Source organism: Pan paniscus, chromosome 8, assembly GCF_029289425.2.
Source record: "Pan paniscus chromosome 8, NHGRI_mPanPan1-v2.0_pri, whole genome shotgun sequence".
Lineage (NCBI taxonomy): Eukaryota > Metazoa > Chordata > Mammalia > Primates > Hominidae > Pan > Pan paniscus.
In genome coordinates, this window is record NC_073257.2 from 18,357,030 (window position 1) to 18,378,237 (window position 21,208).

A 21,208-nucleotide genomic window follows, 5' to 3' on the forward strand; every position below is an offset into this window, starting at 1 on the left:
TAGCTACAACCTTTATAAACAAAAGCTCAAGGTCCTGAATTTTTTAGCACGTGAACAGATCCTGAGACTAAAAAGTTTGAAAACTAGAGCCCTAAGCAAAGCATATAGGACAACCACCAATAAATTCACCATCAACCGAAAAGTATAAATGACCACTCTCAGGAAAAAGATAAAGCAAGCATGAATACACTAAGACAAACCAAATTAAGAAGAGGGAAAAAATTAATACAATTAATGTGAAGAAACACAGAGATGGGGCATATAATCACTCAAAAAGGGTTTGAGTGATCAGTGCTTTATTTCTTAAAGAGACAAAGGAAATTCCATGTATCTTTATAAATCTTTAATATTTCTCAAATTTATCCAAAGGACCCTAGATGTCAAAGAACAATCTTATTCTCTACAAGTCTATTTGACTTTGAAACCCGTATTTTTAAAATTCACACAAATTTCAAGTTTTCTTCCATAATGTATCTATTCATCTAGTATTTTTTAAATGTCTTAAATTACTTACCATGAGGTTCAAATTTCACTATAGGAGTGTGAATCATTCTTTCTTCTTTTTTTTTTTTTTTTTTTAATTGAGATAGGAGTCTCACCCTGTTGCCCAGACTGGAGTGCAGTGGCGCGATCTTGGCTCAATGCAACCTTCACCTCCCAGGTTCAAGCTATTCTCCTGCCTCAGCCTCCTAAGTAGCTGGGATTACAGGCATGCACCATCACGCCTGGCTAATTTTTGTATTTTTAGTAGAGATGGGGTTTCACCATGTTGGCCAGGTTGGTCTTGAACTCCTGGCCTCAAGTGATCTGCCCACCTTGACCTCCCAAAGTGCTGGGATTACAGGCATGAACCACTACGCCCAGCCTGAATCATTCTTTCTTAAGCTCAAGAAACAAAACATTCTGAGCACTCCAGAAGGCCCTCATGCCGTATTCCAATCATAACCACCACCATCCCCCAGCACTCTCATAATTTCTAATAGCAAAGATTTGTTCTGCCCGCTTCTGAACTCTAAAAATCTAATCATGTGTATTAACTTTCTTCGTCTGACATTATGCAACATGTTTTAAGATTCTTTCATGTTTTGTGCATGGTCTATTTATTCTCATTGCTATAGAGCAAAGGTCCCCAGAGATGAGACAAATCCAGCCTGAAGGCTATTTCTGTGAAGTTTTATTGGTAAATACCCATATCTGTTCATGTACATACTGTTTATGGCTGTTTTCCTTGTACCACAGCAGAGTTGGGCAGCTGTGACAGAGACCAGAACGTCTACATAACCTAAAATATTTACTATCTGCGTCTACATAACCTAAAATATTTACTATCTGGAGCTTTTTTTTTTTTTTTTTTAAAGACAGAGTTTCTCTCTTGTTGCCCAGGCTGGAGTGCAATGGCACGATCTCAGCTCACCACAACCTCTGCCTCCTGGGTTCAAGCGATTCTCCTGCCTCGGCCTCCCAAGTAGCTGGGACTACAGGTGTGCGCCACCACGCCCAGCTAATTTTTGTATTTTTAGTACAGATGGGGTTTCACCATCTTGGACAGGCTGGTCTCAAACTCCTGACCTCATGATCCACCCGCATCAGCCTCCCAAAGTGCTGTGATTACAGGGGTGAGCCATGGCGCCCGGCTACTATCGGGAGCTTTTCAGAGTGTATGGCTAACCCTGCAAGCAGGGCATCTCAGTGTGGTTCCTGACTTGGCATCACCTGCCAACTTGTTAGAAATGTAAATTCTACCCAGATTTCCAAACTTCAGGTTGTATCCACATCACCTGGAGGGCTTGAAAACACAGACTGCTAGGCCCCATCTACAGAGCTTCTGAGTTAGTAGGTCTGAGGTTGGATCTGAGAATTTGCTCTTTAAAAAAAAAAAAAAAAGGTTGGCAGGGAGCAGACAGGGTCTCACTCCGTTGCCCAGCCTGGAGTGCAGTGGTGTGATCATGGCTCACTGCAGCCTCAACCTCCAGGTTCAAGAGATCCTCTAACCTCAGCCTCCTGAGAAGCTGGAACTACAGACATGTGCCACCACGCCTGCCAAACTTTTTAATTTTTTGTAGCAACAGGATATCACTATGTTGCCCAGCCTTGGCCTTGCAAAGCAAGGTTTGCTCAAGCAATCCTCCTGCCTTGTCCTCCCAAAGTGCTGAGATTACAGGTGTCAGCCACCACTGATGCTGATGAGGTGATACTGATGATGCTGGTCCAGGACCAATTTCAAGAATTACTAAAGCTGTGTTTGCAAATTTTATTATATATAAGAATAACCTGGAGATCCCGTTAAACTGTAGATTCTGATTCTGTGTAATATCCAAGTTGGGGCCTAAACTTCCACATTTCTGGTAAATTCTCAGGTGTTGCAGATGCAGCTGATCTATGCAGCACACTTTGGGTAACACAGCTGTAGATGATTCCACTGAAAGACCATACCACAATTTACTTCTCCATTTTACTCCTGGTGGATATTTGGATAGTTTCCAGTTTTTCACTATTACAAATAATGCTCTATCAACATTCTCACATGTGTCTTCTAAGTGTGCATTTCTGTTATATATCAAGAAGAGTATAAATACATTCAACTTCAACAGATATTACCAAACAGCTTTCCAAAAACGGTTGTACCAATTTACACTTTTGTCCGCAGTGAGTCCCCACTGTTTCAAATCCTTGACCACTTACACTGTTGCCTTTTTAATTTTAGCCATTCTAGTTAAGAAGTGATTTAATTTGCATTTCCTGAGGACAAATAAGGTTGAACACTTTTTAAATAGTTGATTAATGATTAGGGACCGGGCATGGTGGCTCATGCCTATAATCTCAGCCCTTTGGGAGGCCAAGGTGGGAGAATCGCTTAAGCCCAAGAGTTCAACACCAGCCCAGGTAACACAGTGAGACCCCCATCTCTACAAAAGAAAATTAAAAAAAAAAAAAAAAAAAAAAACCGTTTACTGATGATCAAGCTAAGTGATAAGGCACTTATGATAAGTGCCTATTCAAAATTTTTCCCCATTTTTAAAATGGGCTTTTTCTCGCTGCTTTATAAAAGTACTTTATATACTATATATAAATCCTTTATTAGTTACATGTACTGCAATTATCTTCTTCCATTCTGTGGCCTGCCTTTTCACTTTCTTCATTATGTCTTCATAAAAGGAAATGAAGGTATTTTAACAACTACAAAAATCAACCCTAATACTGACTAAATTTACTTTTGGGGGGTGGGGGAAGAAAACAACCTAAAGCAGCACCAACATATAGTTCCACATATGAAAATCAAATATTTACTATCTTAAAAATAAGTTATGACACAGCAGAGGAAGAACAGTTACATTCCCAGCTGACAAAAGTAGACTGCAGGGTTCAACTTTTGAAAGCAAAATCTCAGCAAGCAAATTGGAGTGTTGCACAGCTTCTATATATAACCTTTCACACTAAGCATGACCCACTGGACTATGGCCATAAAGCAAGCACTGAGGCCTAAAATAAAGGGCCCAGTAATTTAAAGATGTGGCCGAGTCCAAAGAGCTGACAGCAACTACCTTCAAAGGCACCACTTGGAGCAAATATGACAAGAGCTAACTAAAGCTAATAAAAAATCTGCAGGCCCACTCGTTCCTCTATACCCAACTATTATAAAAGACTGCTTCCACACTGCTAAAAGAATATATAATAGGACAAACATAATAAACTTTGTTTTAAAACATGGGTGAAGTCATTAATTCATTGATACAATTTATCAGTCATATCTGGGCACAGTATATATTAATGATCCTAAAATTTTAATATTTTTCCAAAATTACCAGCTCAAAATTAAATTCTACTACAACCTATCTGATGAATACACAATATTCACAAGCAAAGCACAGTAAAGCCATAAAAACTAAGCTTCTCTTTTTCACACTAGAAAAGCTGGTCCATCTATCATGTAAATAAGTAACTTTAACCAGGAAACTTGTATGTGAATGAATATTCACCAACATGAGTTGTAAATGTAACAGGTAAGAGTACCCACTGTAACTTCAAACTCACCTACAAATGACCTAAGCAAGATAAGAATACATATTCACATCCAAAATCACTAAGACTATAAAACCATCTTCAGAATCCAAGTTCTGTATGACACTAGCATCTGCAACCCACCTGGCACTTGACGTTCTCCTACATAAAAACAGGTAACCAACCAAAATGGTTTTTAATATTTAATTGCACCAAAGTGCTAGTATGTGTAGATATGTGGATGTGGGGCTGGGGGACAGAACCATCAGCGATACTGACGTTCTCTTCCTTCAGCACCCTACACATACCACCAGAGTTGCAATCATCAAAAACAGAATAACTCATTTGGACAACACCCAAATATATTAGACAAAGCACCTGAAGAGGCTGAATGAAATTTCTATATATGAATTGTTACACCTACATGGTGTTTCCACGGCCAGTAACAATAGTATGCTGAAAAATTAATGCCCACTCCCCAACCCCAATTACAGAGCAATTTAGACTTGGAAGGGAATAGAGCCAAAATTTATTAATATTTTGATATACCTTCCTAGTGACAAACTAAACTCTATACCCTGGCTGGGCAAGGTGGCTCACGCCTGTAATCCTAACACTTTGGGAGGACGAGGCAGAAGAACTGCTTGAGCCCAGGAGTTTGAGACCAGCCTGGACAACATGGCAAAACCCCATTTCTACAAAAAATACCCAAACTACATGCCTCCTGTAGTTCCAGCTAACTTGGGAAGCTGAAGTGGGAGGATCATTTGAGCCTGGAAGGTTGAGGCTACAGTGAGCTGTGATCACACAACTGCACTCCAGCCTGGGTGAGAGACTGAGACCCTGTCTCAAAAACAAACAAACAAAAAATCCTCTACACCGTATCAAATCCTACTGCATTTTAAAGTTCTGTTATGGGCTGGGTGCGGTGGCTCTCGCCTGTAATCCCAGCACTTTGGGAGGCTGAGGCAGGCAGATCACCTGAGGTCAGGAGTTCAAAACCAGCCTGGCCAACATGGTGAAACCCCATCGCTACTAAACATACAAAAAAATTAGCTGGGCGTGGTGGTGAGCACCTGTAATTCCAACCACTTGGGAGCCTGAGACAGGAGAATTACTTGAACCGGGGAGGCAGAGGTTGTAGTGAGCTGAGATTGAACCACCGCACTCCAGCCTGGGTAACAGAGAGCTCTGTCTCAGAAATAAAAAGTATTGTTGTTATTAAAAAAAAAAAAAAAAAAACTACAAATACACACACACACACACACACAAATGTGATCAGGAGTACAAAGTATCTAATAACTAATATTAAAGTGCCTTTTCAAAACTACTTACCTAGAAACATGAGAAATTAACCAGAAAAATTTTAAATCAGTTCATTTCAATGGCAAGTATCTTACAGCAACATAATAAAAATGGCTGTTTTATGAAGAATGTTTCTTTAAATGACTCTGCCCCTCTAATGCATCTCATTAAAAACTGTCAGCCAGGCGCGGTGGCTCATGCCTATAATCCCAGCACTTTGGGAGGCCTAGGCGGGTGGATCACCTGAGGTTAGGAGTTCGAGACCAGCCTGATCAATATGGTGAAACCCCATCTCTACTAAAAATACAAATATTAGCTGGGCATGGTGGCAGGCACCTGTAATCCCAGCTACCCGGGAGGCTGAGACAGGAGAACTGCTTGAACCTGGGAAGCAGAGGTTGCGGTGAGCCTAGATCACATCACTGCACTCCAGCCTGGGCAACAGAGCGAGACTCCATCTCAAAAAAAAAAAAAAAAAAAAAAAAACAAAAAAAAAAAACCTGTCAAAAGATACCTTCTCTTGAAATGTGGCTAATTATATCACTCTCCTGCTCAAAGTCCTCTCTCACTGCCTTGAAGATAATTTTCACATTTCTTAGCCTAGAATCTCTCTCCAAAGCTTATGTTTCAAGCAAAACAAACCACTCCCCATTCCCTACATACATCCTTGACTTAGCTTTGACTTACACTGACTGCTCTCTGCCTAAAAAATCATTCCTCCATTCAAACCTTGCCAATATTTTTTTAAAGCCAGCTAAATATCTCCTTCTTTACGAAGGTTTTCCTGATTCCCTGACTGAACTCATATAAGTGCACCTCTTAGGGGACTTAATGCTTTCTCATACTAATTCTTATTAGTTACTCTCCAACACGAGAACAAGCTACTTATAGACAGGTTCTGTGTTTACCTTTTTACTGCCCATAACTGATCACAATAGTCACTGGGTTTAAATAACTGAAACTGAAACTATTACTCCAGTAAGAGTCTCCAATCAGGTACCATGGGAGGGAAGACAGAGGTAATTGCAGTGTATCACGCATGTGAACATCTACCAGTGGTCTTTAAAACCCAATGTCACACTATTGTCATCTCTACATGCTAAAATATGTCTAATTTCACTTGTATTTTCTTTTGGCCAGGATGCTTAACGCTGGTTTAAACTGCCTACAACACAGCTCCCAAGTGTAACAGCATTTGCAAATATTGATCCTATGCTCACTACTGTAGTGAATAGAAAGTCCTTTGTCTACAGAACTCTAACACAGCTATAAGCAAGAACTCTCAAAGAGCAAATCAAAGATTAAGCAAATCCAAGAGGCAATCTGAATTTTAGTTCAGAATTTTAAAATCAAGTATAAAACCTTCTCTGAATCTGAAATAACAAAATTCTAACAAAGAGAAATGAGGAAAAGTATCTGGGACGTAAAGCAAGTTTTTAAACATATGATGCTGCGAATCATCTGGTATACATCACTAAAGTATATATTTCTATTCATAAATCCTTACTGTGTAGAACAAAAAATGGGAAGAAAAAAACCTCTGGGAAGCACAAACAGCTGTGGAACTAGTTACTCTTATTTTTTTAATCTACTATGTCTAACAAGACTCGTGAATTTATTTCCAAGTCCATAGTGAACTATGTGCAAATTATGTGGTGAGAGGCTGCCTACACATGCTGAAAGCAGAGAAAAGTAAATGCTGCCAGCCTAACAGTAAAGTAAGATAGAGGGAAAAAATATGAAGAGTAAACTGAAGAGCTCAAAAAGCATAGCAGCCTGAGTGTAAAGGGGGCAAAAGTTCCTACAAAGCTGGCGGGGTCTTCATGGCTTCACCATGTTACAGCATAACACAATAATTAATCTTCACTATGTGAAAACTTGGTTATCAAGTAAATTATGTTTCTTAGTATGTTAAAGAAGTTGTGACAGCATTTAGAAAGGCATTATCCAAAAGCTGTGCTCTTTAGAGATAACCTTTAGTTCCTCAGAAAATTCAATTGTGTGGAATATTCCATTTCTTTTACACACAGAATGAAGATTTTACTCCTTTATACCAAATCGTCTTGTATCTTCTTGATTAATATAACTATCAATATTTGTGATTATGAGCTTAGACTTAACAACTCATACAAACAATGGCAGCACTAAGCAACACAGCAACTCCAGCACTTCCTTACACTTCTTTAAAAGTAACAAGTTCCTAACACTGAAAGTACTTGCCTTTTTTTAGGTTCTTAAGTCTCAGGCACTAAATATACAGTAAATTTTAAGAAAATTAATTAACTCCAGACATTCAAAAGTTAATTCTGAGTGCTAACTTTGGTTTTCTCTTCTTCTAATTTTTAATCATCTAATTCCTGGTAACACTAAAAATAAGGATATATGATTTCTCATTATCAAAATCATCCTGTCATCACTACTCCTATCAATGATGGTAATAATGTGATTGTCCTGAATTGATATAATTATCAAAGAACATCTCAGAAAACTTAGGAAGGCTCACAGAGATTAAAGTTATCACAGCTACAAAATGACAGCAGAAACAGGTCTGATTTCTAGTTAAGTATGCATCTACCATTCATCAAAGAGTTCACAATCCGAATGAAAATGTAAACAAAGCTCATTATCTTAACTTGTTATATAAAAACACTTTCACCATCTTTGATACAAAGTGATATGAACGAGGCTTGTGGAAGCCTGCATGATGGTGGATTTGCACTCACTCGTGCATGCTTAACTGACCTCAATTGTGAGCAAATCTGAAAGACCAGCAACAACCACAGAAAAAGGGTGGAACTAACCGGCTCTTAAAACACGCTGGCAGCAACACTACCCATTCCAACAGGCAAAATCCACCACAAACTACTAAGCTCAGCTTGGAATCCCAATTAGGCACTTAAAAAAAAAAAAAAAAAAAAAAAAAAAAGCACAAAACCTGCAGTGGGTAGGACCTATTCATTTAGGCATCCAACAGTCTTCCAGCTTTTCAAAGACAGACACAGGATTATTCCTGGATTGGTCAAACATAACGAAGTATTCAGAATGAATATTCTCTAATAATTGCATATAACTATAAACAGAAAAATGACAGACCAGAAAAACATCATTCTAATTCTTCACAAACCTTTCCTAAAAAATTAGCCAAATAAAAGTTCGAAGGTTTTCTCTTGCCTAGAGACATCTAAAAGTGTTATTTTGGGATGTTACCTGGTAAAAAAAAAAAAAAAAAAAAAAAAAATTGGTTTGATCCTGAGAGATTATAATAAATTTCAAAAAATTTGAAGTGGAAGTCTACATTAAATGACTCAGGAATTTGAAGTCAGAGTACATAGGATACACAAGATTTACATCAGTATTCATCTTAATTATGATCAAGCAGCCCAAAGTTAGAATTTCAAATTTCCCCAAAAATTGATAGTTAAAATGGTTTTCTCCAAAATGAATTCTTTTGCAAGATGAACAGTCATTTCTTTAAAAAAAAAAAAAAAAGAACAGAAAAAGTACAAACTACAGAACCTGCCTGCATTATCTACAGATTACCTAAAGTTCCCTTAGAAACAGATAACCAGGAAAATTAATATACCATGATATTAAGTACACCTTGCATTCATATATTACAATGCATTCTTCATGTTGTTATTATCTTCCAACTCCCTGAAGAAAGCTTCGGAGTACAGAGAACTTGTCTTTTAGCAATCCATCACCAACCCAATTCTTATGGGAAAACAGTCCAGAAGAGACAAAGGAGGCAGAGAACCCACCAAACAAAAGGAAAAGGCGGCGAAGGTCAGGTGCGAAAGCATTTGACTGACAAGTTTTGAAAAAACTCAATTCCAATTCTACAGATGCTCAGTAAGTGAGAAGGGAGGGTGGCTAAAAGGATTCAATAATACTTCTTACTAGCAGGGGGGGAGAAAGGATTAAAAGACTAATTTCCGCGTTTTCGCCAAAAATATAAGTTAATCAAGCCCTAGCAGTTCCGAAGCAGTGATTATCCAAGACTTGTCAGGAAACCCCGTACTCGGCTTTGGCAGCCAGACTGACCCGGGGCAGCGGCCGAGGCGGAATAGGAAATGCAACCGCGAGGCCTGCACCGTCCCCTCCGCCTCGGGTGCTGGTTTGCAACCGGGAGAGGTCACCGGCCCAAACCGGGGAGCGGGAGCCTCGGCCCGGACGGCCTTCTCCCTCCCCTCCGCTTCCGCTGGGGGCAAGCGCAGAGGCCGGGCTCGGCCGTTACCCCGCCCCGAGTCTCACGGCCCGCATCTCCATTTCCCCGCCTGCTCCTCACACTGGGAGCCGCCCGCTCGCCCCGGGACGCGGGGCGCCCCTGAACCCGCCCGCGCCCCTAGCCACGACTCCCGTCCCGAAAACTACGGCTGACGGCAGAACGAGACCCCCGAGGAGCTGCGACCCGCGGGCCGTGCAGGAGCCGGGGGTGCGCCCGCCCCGGCTGCTCAGCCCCGGCCCCTCAGCCCTGGCGCCCACCGTCAGGCCGGTGCCCAGCACGATCACGTCGTACTCCTCATTCATGGCGGGGCAGGCGCGGACGCAGGACCCGAGCAAGGAAAAGGCGCAGGGGCTCCGTGACCACCCTACGAGGCTGGGAGGCGCTCTTGGGCGCGAAGGAAAGGGGAAGAGAAAGAGAGGAAAATGGAGCTGGCGACAAGGCGAGACCGGCCGCCACCTCAGACGGGAAGAGAAGAACTGGGCGGGGAGAGGAGGGGAGGGGGCGAGGAGGGGAGGGCTGTGACGGAGCCTCCGCAGCCGGGGCGGGGCCTGCAGGCGCCGGGAGGGCCGCCAATCAGGCGCTCCCGGCACTCTAATTGGTTACGTTCCCGTCGCTCGCACAACTTTTTTTCTTCCCCGCCTCTCGCGAGAGGAAAAGGGCGGGGCGTCGCCATTTTGGCTTCCGGTTCCCCTTGCGGCCTCTGCCACGGTGGTTCGGGAGGCGGCGCGCGGGCCGGGGTGGAGGTGCACGGAGCCGCGGGCGGGGACTGCTGGCCACCACAGTTCTGACTCCCGCCGTCGGGGCGGGAGCTCGCTCGGTCCAAGGTCCCAGAGCCGGATCGCCGCCCTTGGACTTTGAGCGGGCGCGTGCGGCGGCCACGTGGGCGAGGAGCGCGGGCCGGGCTGCCTCTCGGGGGTGGCGGCCTTGGTTCCTCCCGCGGGGCTGGGCTTGCCGGGGCCCGGAGCCCGCCGGGAAGAGTTCGGAAATCACACGTGTCCTTTTTCCCGCTCTGTGCCCCCCTTGTTTGGTGCGTTGCCGGTGGGCGCTTTAGGAAATTGGTAGGAGGAAAAGCGGCTTCTTTTGAAAAGGTAACCCTTAACAGAGATGGAAGTGAAAGCCAGGTTTCATTGGGAAGCCGATCTGCACCTACCGAGGGCTGTAACTTAAAGCCGCTGTAAACGTGGTAGCTGATCCTTGTATGCAAAGGTTTAGGCCCTAAACTTAGAAACTGTTCCTTGCTTGCCTTCTACCCCCCTCCTCTTTTTCTAGAATTCTCTTAGGAATCTCTAGCTTCATTGAGGACACAGGTGTAAGCAGAAGCTGTGTTCTCAGCTCCAAGGGGCCCACCCCACGAAAGCCTAAGCAGGTGAATTTCGTAAAGACGTTGACAGTTGGAAAACCTGTGCTTTCAGCACGTGATAAATCTGCAGAGTCAGCAGACAATGAAGATTTGGCATTCAAGAACTCCTCAAATACTTCTCGATAGTAGCTATTCAGAGCCTGCCTTGATAGACCGAACTTGCTCATATTTAAATCATTAAGATAGAGGAAAGAATGTAACAACTTTTTAAAATGTTTCTTACCCCATAAATATTTGAAGAAGATATGTTATATTGGACCATGGATCTTTCTGGGGGGGAGGGGAGAAGAAAGCAAAAGTAAAGTTTAAATTTACATTCAACCTTAATTTGATTGTATATATTTGTGACCAAATGAATTAGTGCACAGTTGACCATACAACTGATTATGCAACAGTGAGTGTAACTGACTTTTCTTTTGGCTAAGCTAATGATGACTAAAGAAGGTCCTTCTGTTGCTCTGTCTTCAAGTCATCAGGGGGTCATACTACCTATATTTTTGAACCAATATGAAATACCCCTTTTTCTTTATTTTTCTGAGACAATCTCACCCTGTCGTCCAGGCTGGAGTGCAGCGGTGTAATCATGCCTCACTGCAGGCTTGATCTCCTGGGCTCAAGCCATCCTCCCACCTCAGTCTCCCGAGTAGCAGGGACAAGAGGTACAGGCCACCACACCTGACTACTGACCCTTTTTTTTTATTAGCAATAACAATAAAGAGCTTTTTTCACAATTGCCATCAGCCTCTGACTCTTGAAGAGAAATTTAAGCATGTCAACTGAATTATGTTAACCATGTTTTAGGTGAAGACTATTTTATCAATACTCAGAGTTGTGAGAAACTTGAAGACACTGAGATAAGGGAATTGAATTTAAGGCTAATAAGGATCCCTTCCTTACTTAACACTGAAGTTCATTTTAGTTCACAGTACAGGCCCTATGGCCCAACAGAAAGACAATAACAATCAAACCTGGACTAAGCCTTAACGGACTGAGTGCATCTAAAATGTTGTACCTGAGCCAGGCACAATGCTTCACGCCTGTAATCCTAACACTTTGGGAGGCTGAGATGGGAGGATCACTTGGGGCCAGGAGTGGGAGATGGGAGGATCACTTGGGACCAGCCTGTGCTGTAGAGCCTAGGTAACAGAGACACTGTCCCTATAAAAAAAATTAGCTGGAGGCCGGGCACGGTGATTCACGCCTGTAATCCCAGCACTTTGGGAGGCTGAGGTAGGCGGATCACAAGGTCAGGAGTTTGGAGTTTGAGACCAGCCTGGCCAATATGGTGAAACCCCATCTCTACTAATAATACAAAAATTAGCCGGGCATGGTGGCACATGCCTGTAGTCCCAGCTACCCGGGAAGCTGAGGCAGAGGAATTGCTTGAACCCGGGAGACGGAGGCTGAAGTGAGCCGAGATCGCGCCACTCCACTCCCGCCTGGGCAACAGAGTGAGACTCCGTCTCAAAAAAAAAAAAAAAAAAAAAAAAACTGGGCAGACTGGGTGCAGTGGCTCACGCTTGTAATCCCAGCACTTTGGGAGGCCGAGGCGGGTGAATCACGAGGTCAGGAGTTCAAGACCAAGCCGTCCCAAGATGGTGAAACCCCGTCACTACTAAAACTACAAAAATTAGTTGGGCGTGGTGTCAGGCGTCTGTAATCCCAGCTACTCAGGAGTCTGAGGCAGAGAATTGCTTCAACCCAGGAGGCAGAGGTTGCAGTGAGCCAAGATCGTGCCACTGCACTCCAGCTTGGGTGACAAAGCGAGACTCAGTCTCAAAAAAAAAAAATTAGCTGGGCATGGTGGCATTAGCCTGCAGTCCTGGCTACTCAGGAGGCTGAGCTGGGAGGATCACTTGAGCCCAGGAAGGTCAAGGCTACAGTCAGCCATGATGATGCCACTGCACTCTAGCCTGGGCAACAGAGAAAAACCCTGTCTCAAAAAAAGAAAATTCTGTGCTTTTTCTTGGATCTTCCACCCCACCCATTCCAGTTGCAAGGGAACTTGTAGATGACAAATACTGCTTAAGGTGAAGAGGCTTGAAAGCCACTAATTGGTTGAGTTGATCTCATGCCACAGATGGTAGTTCCTGCTACAGTGAAACCTTAGATTTAGGGGAAGTAGGTTGGTTGGTGAAGATGAGTGGTAAACATCAATCTTTATTTTTAATTTTATTTTTTGGTGCCAAAACCCAAGATCAAACCAGGACACCATCAATCTTTAAAATATTTCAAATCTTAAAATCAGCCAGGTGTGGTGGCACATGCCTGTAGTCCCAGCTACTCGGGAGACAGGCAGGAGAATCAGTGGAACCCGAGAGGCTGAGGTTGCAGTCAGCCAAGATCGCGCCACTACACTCCAGCCTGAGTGACAGAGCCAGACTCCATCTCAAAAAATAAATAAATAAAATATTTCAAATCTTTATGCAAAGCAGGAATCCATGGAGTCTTATTTATACTTGGGTACATGGGAATAATTGTTTGCTGATCTGTTTTTACTAAGCATCCATCTGCCCTTTGAAAAGGAGAGATTTAATCTAAGGAAAGAAAATGAGAGCGAACCTCAGCCCAGACCATCTTTTTCTCTCCTGCATCACTGTGGCAGTTTCTCAACAGGCTTTTTTCCCTCTCTTTTTCCTCTTCTCCTATCTGTTCTGTCCATTATCTTCTAAAAACACGCATCAGATCATGTTCAGGCTTCTGTATATCTTTTGTACTTAGAATACATTGTAGATCCTAGCCAGGCATGGTGGCTAACGCCTGTAATCCCAGCGCTTTGGGAGGCTGAGGCAGATCACCTGAGGTCAGGAGTTCGAGACCAGCCTGACTAACACGGTGAAACCCCGTCTCTACTAAAAATACAAAAATTAGCCTGGTGTGGTGGTGCACATCTGTAATTCCAGCTACTCAGGAGGCTGAGGCAGGAGAATTGCTGGAACCTGGGAGGCGGAGGTTGCAGTGAGCCAAGATGGCGCCACTGCACTCCAGCCCGGGAGACAGAGCAAGACTCCATCTCAAAAAAAAAAAAAAAAAAAGGGATACATTGTAAATCCTTAAATATGACCTAATACCTTAATCTAGCCTCTGTATGTGTCTCCAACTCTATTTTGTAGTGCTCCTTGGCTCCTTGATCATTAAACCCCAAACATGCATGTGTTTCGGTTCCTAGAATCTCATCAAGCTTTCAACCACCCGAGGGCCTTTGTACTCTTGGTTCCATGGCTACCACCCCTCACTTCCCCCTGCACTTCTTCATACAGCTAACTTTTTCCACTTCCTTAGGTCTCAGCTTTCCCCTCAACCATCATTCTCTATCAGTACCCTGCTTGTTTCTCACTGCTCTTATTAGAGGGGGTATTTATTTTCTTCACTTGTTCTTTGCTTTTCAAATTGGATGTAAACTCCATAGGGGCAGGGATATGAAGCCTGGACACCCAGTAAAGGGCTGAGCAACTAGTAGAGGATGAGTAAATATTTGACAAATGAATAGGGGACTTGGAAGTTGAGCCCTAGATCAACAAGGACTGAATATGATGATATTGGTACTAGTTTCCTTTTTTCTTTTTTAAGACAGGGTCTCACTCTGTTGCCCAGGCCAGAGTGCAGTGGCACAACCATAGCTGTGTGCAGCCTCAGCCTCCCGGGCTGAAGTGATCCTCCCTCTGCAGCCTCCTGAGTAGCTAGGAGTACAGGCATGTGCCCACCATGCTCAGCTAATTTTTGTATTTTTGGTAGAGATGGAGTGTCACCTTGTTGCCCAGACTAGTCTCGAACTCCTGGGCTCAAGCAATCTGCCCACCACAACCTCCGTAAGTGCTGTGGTTACTGGTGTGAGCCACCACGCCAGGCCCCAGTTCCTCTTGATACTTTGGAGAAATACAACTTTTCTTCTAGGAAGAGATATTAAAACTAATATTTTAAAGAGTCTTAGAGATAGGTATCTATAAAACATAAACCTGTGTAAAACCTGGATAGCTAATGCTGCAGAGGGAACATAGTGGGATCTCTAGAAAGGAATTTTAATATAGTTCCAAAAATATATATTTCCCAGCTTATGATCATTCACCCAGAACCATCCCCTAAAAACTGTTTGTCTGCTCCCAGTCTTTATTTTATTTATTTATTTATTTTTGAGACAGAGTTTTTCTCTTGTCGCCCAGGATGGAGTGCAATGGCAGGATCTTGGCTCACTGCAACCTCCGCTTCCCAGGTTCAAGTGATTCTCCTGCCTCAGCCTCCCGAGTAGCTGGGATTGCAGGCGCCAGCTACAATGGCCAGCTAATTTTTATATTTTTAGTAGAGACAGGATTTCACCATGTTGTCCAGGCTGGTCTTGAACTCCTGGCCTCAAGTGATCCGCCCACCTCAGCCTCCCAGAGTGCTGGGATTACAGGTGGGAGCACAGCACCCGGCCCTACTTCCAGTCTTTATTTCTGCTCAAACCAGAATTCTAGATATCATCCTTGGTTCTGCTGTCTCTCTCTCCTTTCACATCTATTCTGGTTTTCTATTCTGGTGTACAAACCACCCCCAAAATTTAGTGGCTTAAGTTGAAAAAAAAAAATAGCAGCTTAAAAAAAATATATATTATTATCTCATACGGATCGAATGGGTCACCCAGGTGGTAATTGCCTGGGCTTTCAGACGGCCTCAGTTAGTGGCTGGGCTGCAGTCATCTGAAGGTTTTACTGGACTGGACATCCAAGATGGCACAACCACGTGGCTGACAGCTGAGGCTGGCCATCGGCTGGGAGCTCAGCTGGGGCTGTCAACCAGAGCAGCTATGCGTGGCCTCTCTGTTTGGCTTGCACTTCTCAGAGTGGTTGTGTTAAAAGAAACAAGAAGTGGAAGTTGCTTGTCTCTTAAGGCCTGGGCCCAGAAACTGGCCCAGAGTCACTTCTGTCTTGTTCTGTTTGTCAGTGCAATCACAGAGCACACCAAAATTCAAATGGAAGAACTGTAGAGCCTGTCTCTCCGTTGGAAGAGTATTAATAAATTGGTAGCCATCTTTTTTTTTTTGAGATGGAGTCTTGCTCTGTTGCCCAGGCTGGAGTACAGTGGCACAATCTCGGCTCACTACAACCTCCTTCTCCCAAGTTCAAGCAATTCTCGTGCCTCAGCCTCCTGAGTAGCTGGGATTACAGGCACACACCACCACACCCAGCTAATGTTTGTATTTTTAGTAGAGACGGGGTTTCACCATGTTGGCCAGGCTGGTCTCAAACTCCTAACCTCAAGTGATCTGCCAGGCGCAGCCTCCCAAAGTGGTGAGATTACAGGCGTGAGCCACCATGTCCAGTGGTAGCCATCTTTAATCTGCCACAGTACCCCATTAAATTTTGGCCATTCCACCTCATAAAAATCCTTCCAGTCCCTTCTCTTCAACCTCACTGCCACAACCCGAGTGCAGACCACCAAGTTCTCTCCTAGATCCTGGCCCCAGCTTCCTATTGGGACATTTGGTGTTCAGTTCAGGTGGCTCAAACCTGTTCTCTGTATTATAGCCCAAGTGATCTTTATAAAAATCAAAAGTGACCAAGTTGACCATGTCTTTAAGATCTTTCACAGGTCTCCACTGCTGTTAGGATAAAGTCCATACACCTGGTCGTTTCCTAACATGAACTTGAGTGAATTACCTATTCCACCAAATCTCTCACTGCAACCTTCTTCCACCCCTCACCATGTTCATTTTTTTTCTTTTTCTTTTTTTTGAGATGGGGTTTCACTATGTTTTCCAGGCTGGCCTTGAACTCCTGGGCTTAAGTGATCCTCCCACCTCAGCCTCCCAAGTAGCTGGAACTACTCATCATAGTTTCTGATTCAGTTGCTGTATTAGTCAGCATCCAGTCAGAAAGACATGAACTACTTTAAGTATTTTACACAGAGATAATGTAGGGAATTGATTTCAAAACTGTTGAAAGAGCTGGAGTGGCAAAAAATAACATTGCCCACAGATGTAGAACTACCTGAAACTCTAGGCTGAAGCAAGAGGGAAACTGCTGTTGCCCTGTGCTTGTGTTTCCCAATGATTTGTGCTGCTGAGGCCAATGGAACCTGAAGTCATCCACCACCATTACTGCCACTGCCAGAGTCCTTCTGTCTCTGAAGCTACTGAAGTGACTCCTGCCACAGCTATTGCTGGGCCCCGGGGTCCCCACTCATTGGGGTGGCTACTACCACTGGTGGCAGTGCCACCAAAGCAGGGGACTTAGTGTCTCTCTTCCTCCTGGCTCCAGTCTTCCACCAGTACCTTCCATTGGCAGCACCTAGCCAGAAGCCAGTTAGCAAAGGGGATCTGGGAAATGTGTTTTGCAGGCTCTCAGTCCCAGATATACAGACGAAACCAAGAATGGAGCTGGGAACTAACAGACAAATGACTGGCTGGGCTACACCAAACATTTCTGTGTTCCATGCACCTGCCATGCTCTTTCCCTTCTGCATGTTTTTCCCCTCTGTCTGGAATGTACCCACCCCTGCCCCCATCCTTCGGGTGGGCCTTGCTTTCTCCTACTTGCTTGAAGTCTCAGTATACATGTCACAGCCCCCAGGGATCTTTCCCGGATCCCCTAATCTGGATGAAATTCCTTTATGCCGGGTTCCCATAGTATTCTCTTACCATGTATCACCCTGGCTTGTAACTGGGTGTTTGCTGCTCTGGGGTAGAACTCTACATTATTCATCTTTTTTTTTTTTCCATCACCATCTAGCTCAGAGTAGGCAGTTAATAAGTATTTAGTGGGCCGGAAACAGTGGCTCACACCTGCAATCCCAGCACTTTCAGAGGCCAAGGCAGGCAGATCACCTGAGGTCAGGAATTTGAGACCGGCCTGGCCAATAGGGTGAAACCCCATCTCTACTAAAAATACAAAAAATTACCCAGGTGCAGTGGTGTACCCCTGTAGTCTCAGCTACTTGAGAGGCTGAGGCACGAGAATCGCTTGAACCCAGGAGGCGGAGGTTGCAGTGAACCAAGATCGTGCCACTGCACTCCAGCCTGGGTGACAGAGCAAGACTCTGTCTCAAAAAAAAAAAAAAAGAAAAGAAAAAGAAAAAGAAAAAAAAAAGTATTTAATGCAGGGGTTCCTAACGAGTATAATTGTACTGGATGGGCATTATTTTCAGAGACAGGCTCCATTGTCCCAAAAGGGTCAATGACTCCGAAATGATTAAGAAAACATACATGTAGACAAATGAATTCATTCACAATATTTCTTCAATTTAGATAAAGGAAAAAATAACTTGTGGGAAAAAATTGAGTATCAAAGACCATTTCCAGGAGTTGCTCTGAACCTATTCTGGTTCAGGAGGCTGCCTGATACATTTTTTTACACTTGAATTTTTTTTTTTTAAAGACCATTTCCAGTGGCTTGCAGTTCTAGTCCACTTATGTTGTTATGAAGGAACACCTGAAGCTGGGTAATTTATAAAGAAAAGAGGTTTATTTGGCTCATGGTTCTACAGGCTGTACAAGAAACATGGCACCAGCATTTGCTTCTGGTGAAGCCTCAGGAAGCTTCCACTCCTGGGAGAAGGCAAAGGGGTGCCATGTGCAGAGATCACATAGTGAGAGAGGAAGGAAGGGAAAGACAAAGGTGCCAGTCTCTTTTCAACAACCAGTTCTTGCAGGAACTAATAACAGAGATCACATAGTGAGAGAGGAAGGAAGGGAAAGACAAAGGTGCCAGTCTCTTTTCAACAACCAGTTCTTGCAGGAACTAATAACAAGAACTCATTCATGATCGTGAGGACGGCCCTGAGACATGCATGATGGATCTGTTCCCACAATCCAAAAACACCTCCCACCAGGCCCCACTTCCAACACTGGGGACCAAATTTCCACATGAGATTTGGAGGGGACAAATATCCAAACTATATTATTTGCCATAGAACACAACGTTTATTGAATTTCTGTACGTAGGGGAATGAAATCAGCACCTAACCTGATATACACATGGAAATAGAAAATACAATTCCAATAGAAATCACTTGGAAGTGTGTAATTAGTAGCAGCTCTGTGAGGCGCTTTGTATAGAAGGACTCGGAGTTGGTGGCATTGAGTGGGGCTTGTGCATAGTGGCAGAGCAAGTCAGCCAGGTGTCCTGATTCCCAAAGGCTGGTAAGCATGGTGCAGGCATGTCTTACATGCATTTGCTCTTCAAAAAGCTTCAACTCATTCTAGCACGACTATCATGGATAAGCAATGACTACTGACTATTTCATTTAATTTCTTTCTATCATCTTAAAGACTAGAGTGATCTCTAAGCTGCCCAGGCCTTAGTGTTTCTTAGGTCACTTTGGTCATTCACTTGAATACTTCTTGTGTTAATTAAAGTGATTTTGGGCCAGGCGCCGTGGTTCACGCCTGTAATCCCAGCATTCTGGGAGGCCAAGCTGGGCGGATCACCTGAGGTCAGGAATTCAAGACCAACCTGGCTAACATGGTGAAACCCCGTCTCTACTAAAAATACAAAAATTAGGCCTGCATGGTGGCGGGAGCCTGTAGTCCTAGCTACTCGGAAGGCTGAGGCAGGAGAATCACTTGAACCCAGGAGGTGGAGGTTGCAGTGAGCTGAGATCATGCCACTGCACTCCAGCCTGGGCGACAGAACAAGACTCCGTCTCTAAATAAACAAACAAACAAATAAATAGATAAATAAAGTGATTTTGATTACAAGTTAACTAAAACCACATCCAGCTATCTTAGGTATAAAGGACAATTTATTAGAAGAATAAAGGGGCAAAAATGTAATCCGGTCTCTGGAAGGAACTGGAATCAGGCACTAGAAAACTCGCTGTGTCTAAGCTCAGCCCCTCTGTGCAACTTCTTGATTTTTTTCTCTCTATGGTTGACTTTGTTGGCTTCCCTTGCTCAAACCTAGAGCTCAAACCTAGAGCCAAGTCTCTCAGCCTCACACAATTGACATTTTAGGCCAGGTCATTCTTTGTCATGGGGCTGTCCTGTGCATTGTAGGATGTGTAGCAGCATCCCTGGCCTCTACCCACTGGATGCCAGTAGCACCCACTCTACTTCACCTCCAAGTTGTGAAAATCATCATGTCTCCAGACATTGCCAGTGTCCCCAGTGGGCAAAAATTGCCTTTGGTGGAGAACCACTGAGCTAGACTAGCTTGGTTTTCATCATTCAGTATCAAATTTCCAGAGGAGATAATCTGATTGGCCCAACTTGGGGCCTGCATCCAACTTGATTCAATTAATCAGTCCGGTATTAATAGTATTATGTGACAGAAATATGGCTGCCAGAAATCCACGCCTGTGGAAAGGATGGACAGATACCCTAATACAGGTGTCAGTTCCATGTCCTTAATCCTAGACATGAAGCTTTCTATCCTGACTCTATGTACCCTGACTCTTGGGTGGTTTAGGGGACATTTTCCCAGAGATGTATTTAGGATATCTACATACCTTTAAAAAAATTTAATCCAGGCCAGACATGGTGGCTCATGCCTGCAATCCCAGCACTTTAGAAGGCCGAGGTGGGTGGGTCACTTGAGGTCAGGAGTTCGAAATCAGCCTGGCCAACATGGTGAAACCCCGTCTCTACCAAAAATACAAACATTAGCCGGGCTTTGTGGTGAGTGCCTGTAATCCCAGTTACTCGGGACGCTGAGGCAGGAGAATTGAGAATTGCTTGAGTCCAGGAGGTGGAGGTTGCAGTGAGTACAGATCCTGCCACTGCACTCCAGCCTGGGCAACAGGACGAGACTCTGTCTCAAAAAAAAAAAAAAAAAAAAAAAAAAAATTTTAATCCAGCTGGGCGCTTTGGCTCATGCCTGTAATCCCAGCACTTTGGGAGGCCAAGGCAGGCGGATCATGAGGTCAGGAGTTCAGTACCAGCCTGGCCAACATGGTGAAACCCCGTCTCTACCAAAAATACAAAAAAAAATTAGCTGGGCGGGGTGGCAGGCACCTGTAATCCCAGCTACTCGGGAGGCTGAGCCAGGAGAATCGCTTGAAACCAGAAGGTGGAGGTTGCAGTGAGCCGAGATAGTGCCCCTGCACTCCAGCCTGGGCAAAAGAGTGAAACTCTGTCTCAAAAAAAAAAAAAAAAAAAAAATTTAATCTTACATAAGCAGAATATGAGAAGACAATTTTTAATTGAAAATCTTCCACTATAAGGGCTTTAAACTGAAAATATGCAATTTTTAAATGTATTTGTTCAACACTTTGTTATCGTGTCTCCTCTGTGCCAGGTGCTGGGCTAGGCCTTTCTGAACTAGGAGAATTGGGCCCTGTCTTCACAGAGGTTCTGTTTCATGGTTAGGACAGGTTATCTTCCACATATCCTACTTTGGATT

General features: G+C 43.8%; 1 protein-coding gene across 2 annotated transcripts in view; it reads right to left on the reverse strand.

The window, feature by feature from the left end:
* GDI2 (GDP dissociation inhibitor 2) overlaps window positions 1-12,378 on the reverse strand; it is a 50,706-nt gene extending 38,328 nt beyond the window's left edge. The window contains exon 1 of one of the 2 annotated variants that reach the window (XM_003827789.6): window positions 9,790-12,378. In XM_003827789.6, coding sequence (XP_003827837.1) covers window positions 9,790-9,834 — 45 coding nt within the window. In that variant the 5' untranslated portion in view covers window positions 9,835-12,378. Of the gene's footprint in view, window positions 1-514; window positions 539-9,789 lie in introns of those variants that run through there. The other variant, XM_034929888.3, reaches the window with a different exon arrangement.
* Window positions 12,379-21,208: the final 8,830 nt, after the last annotated feature.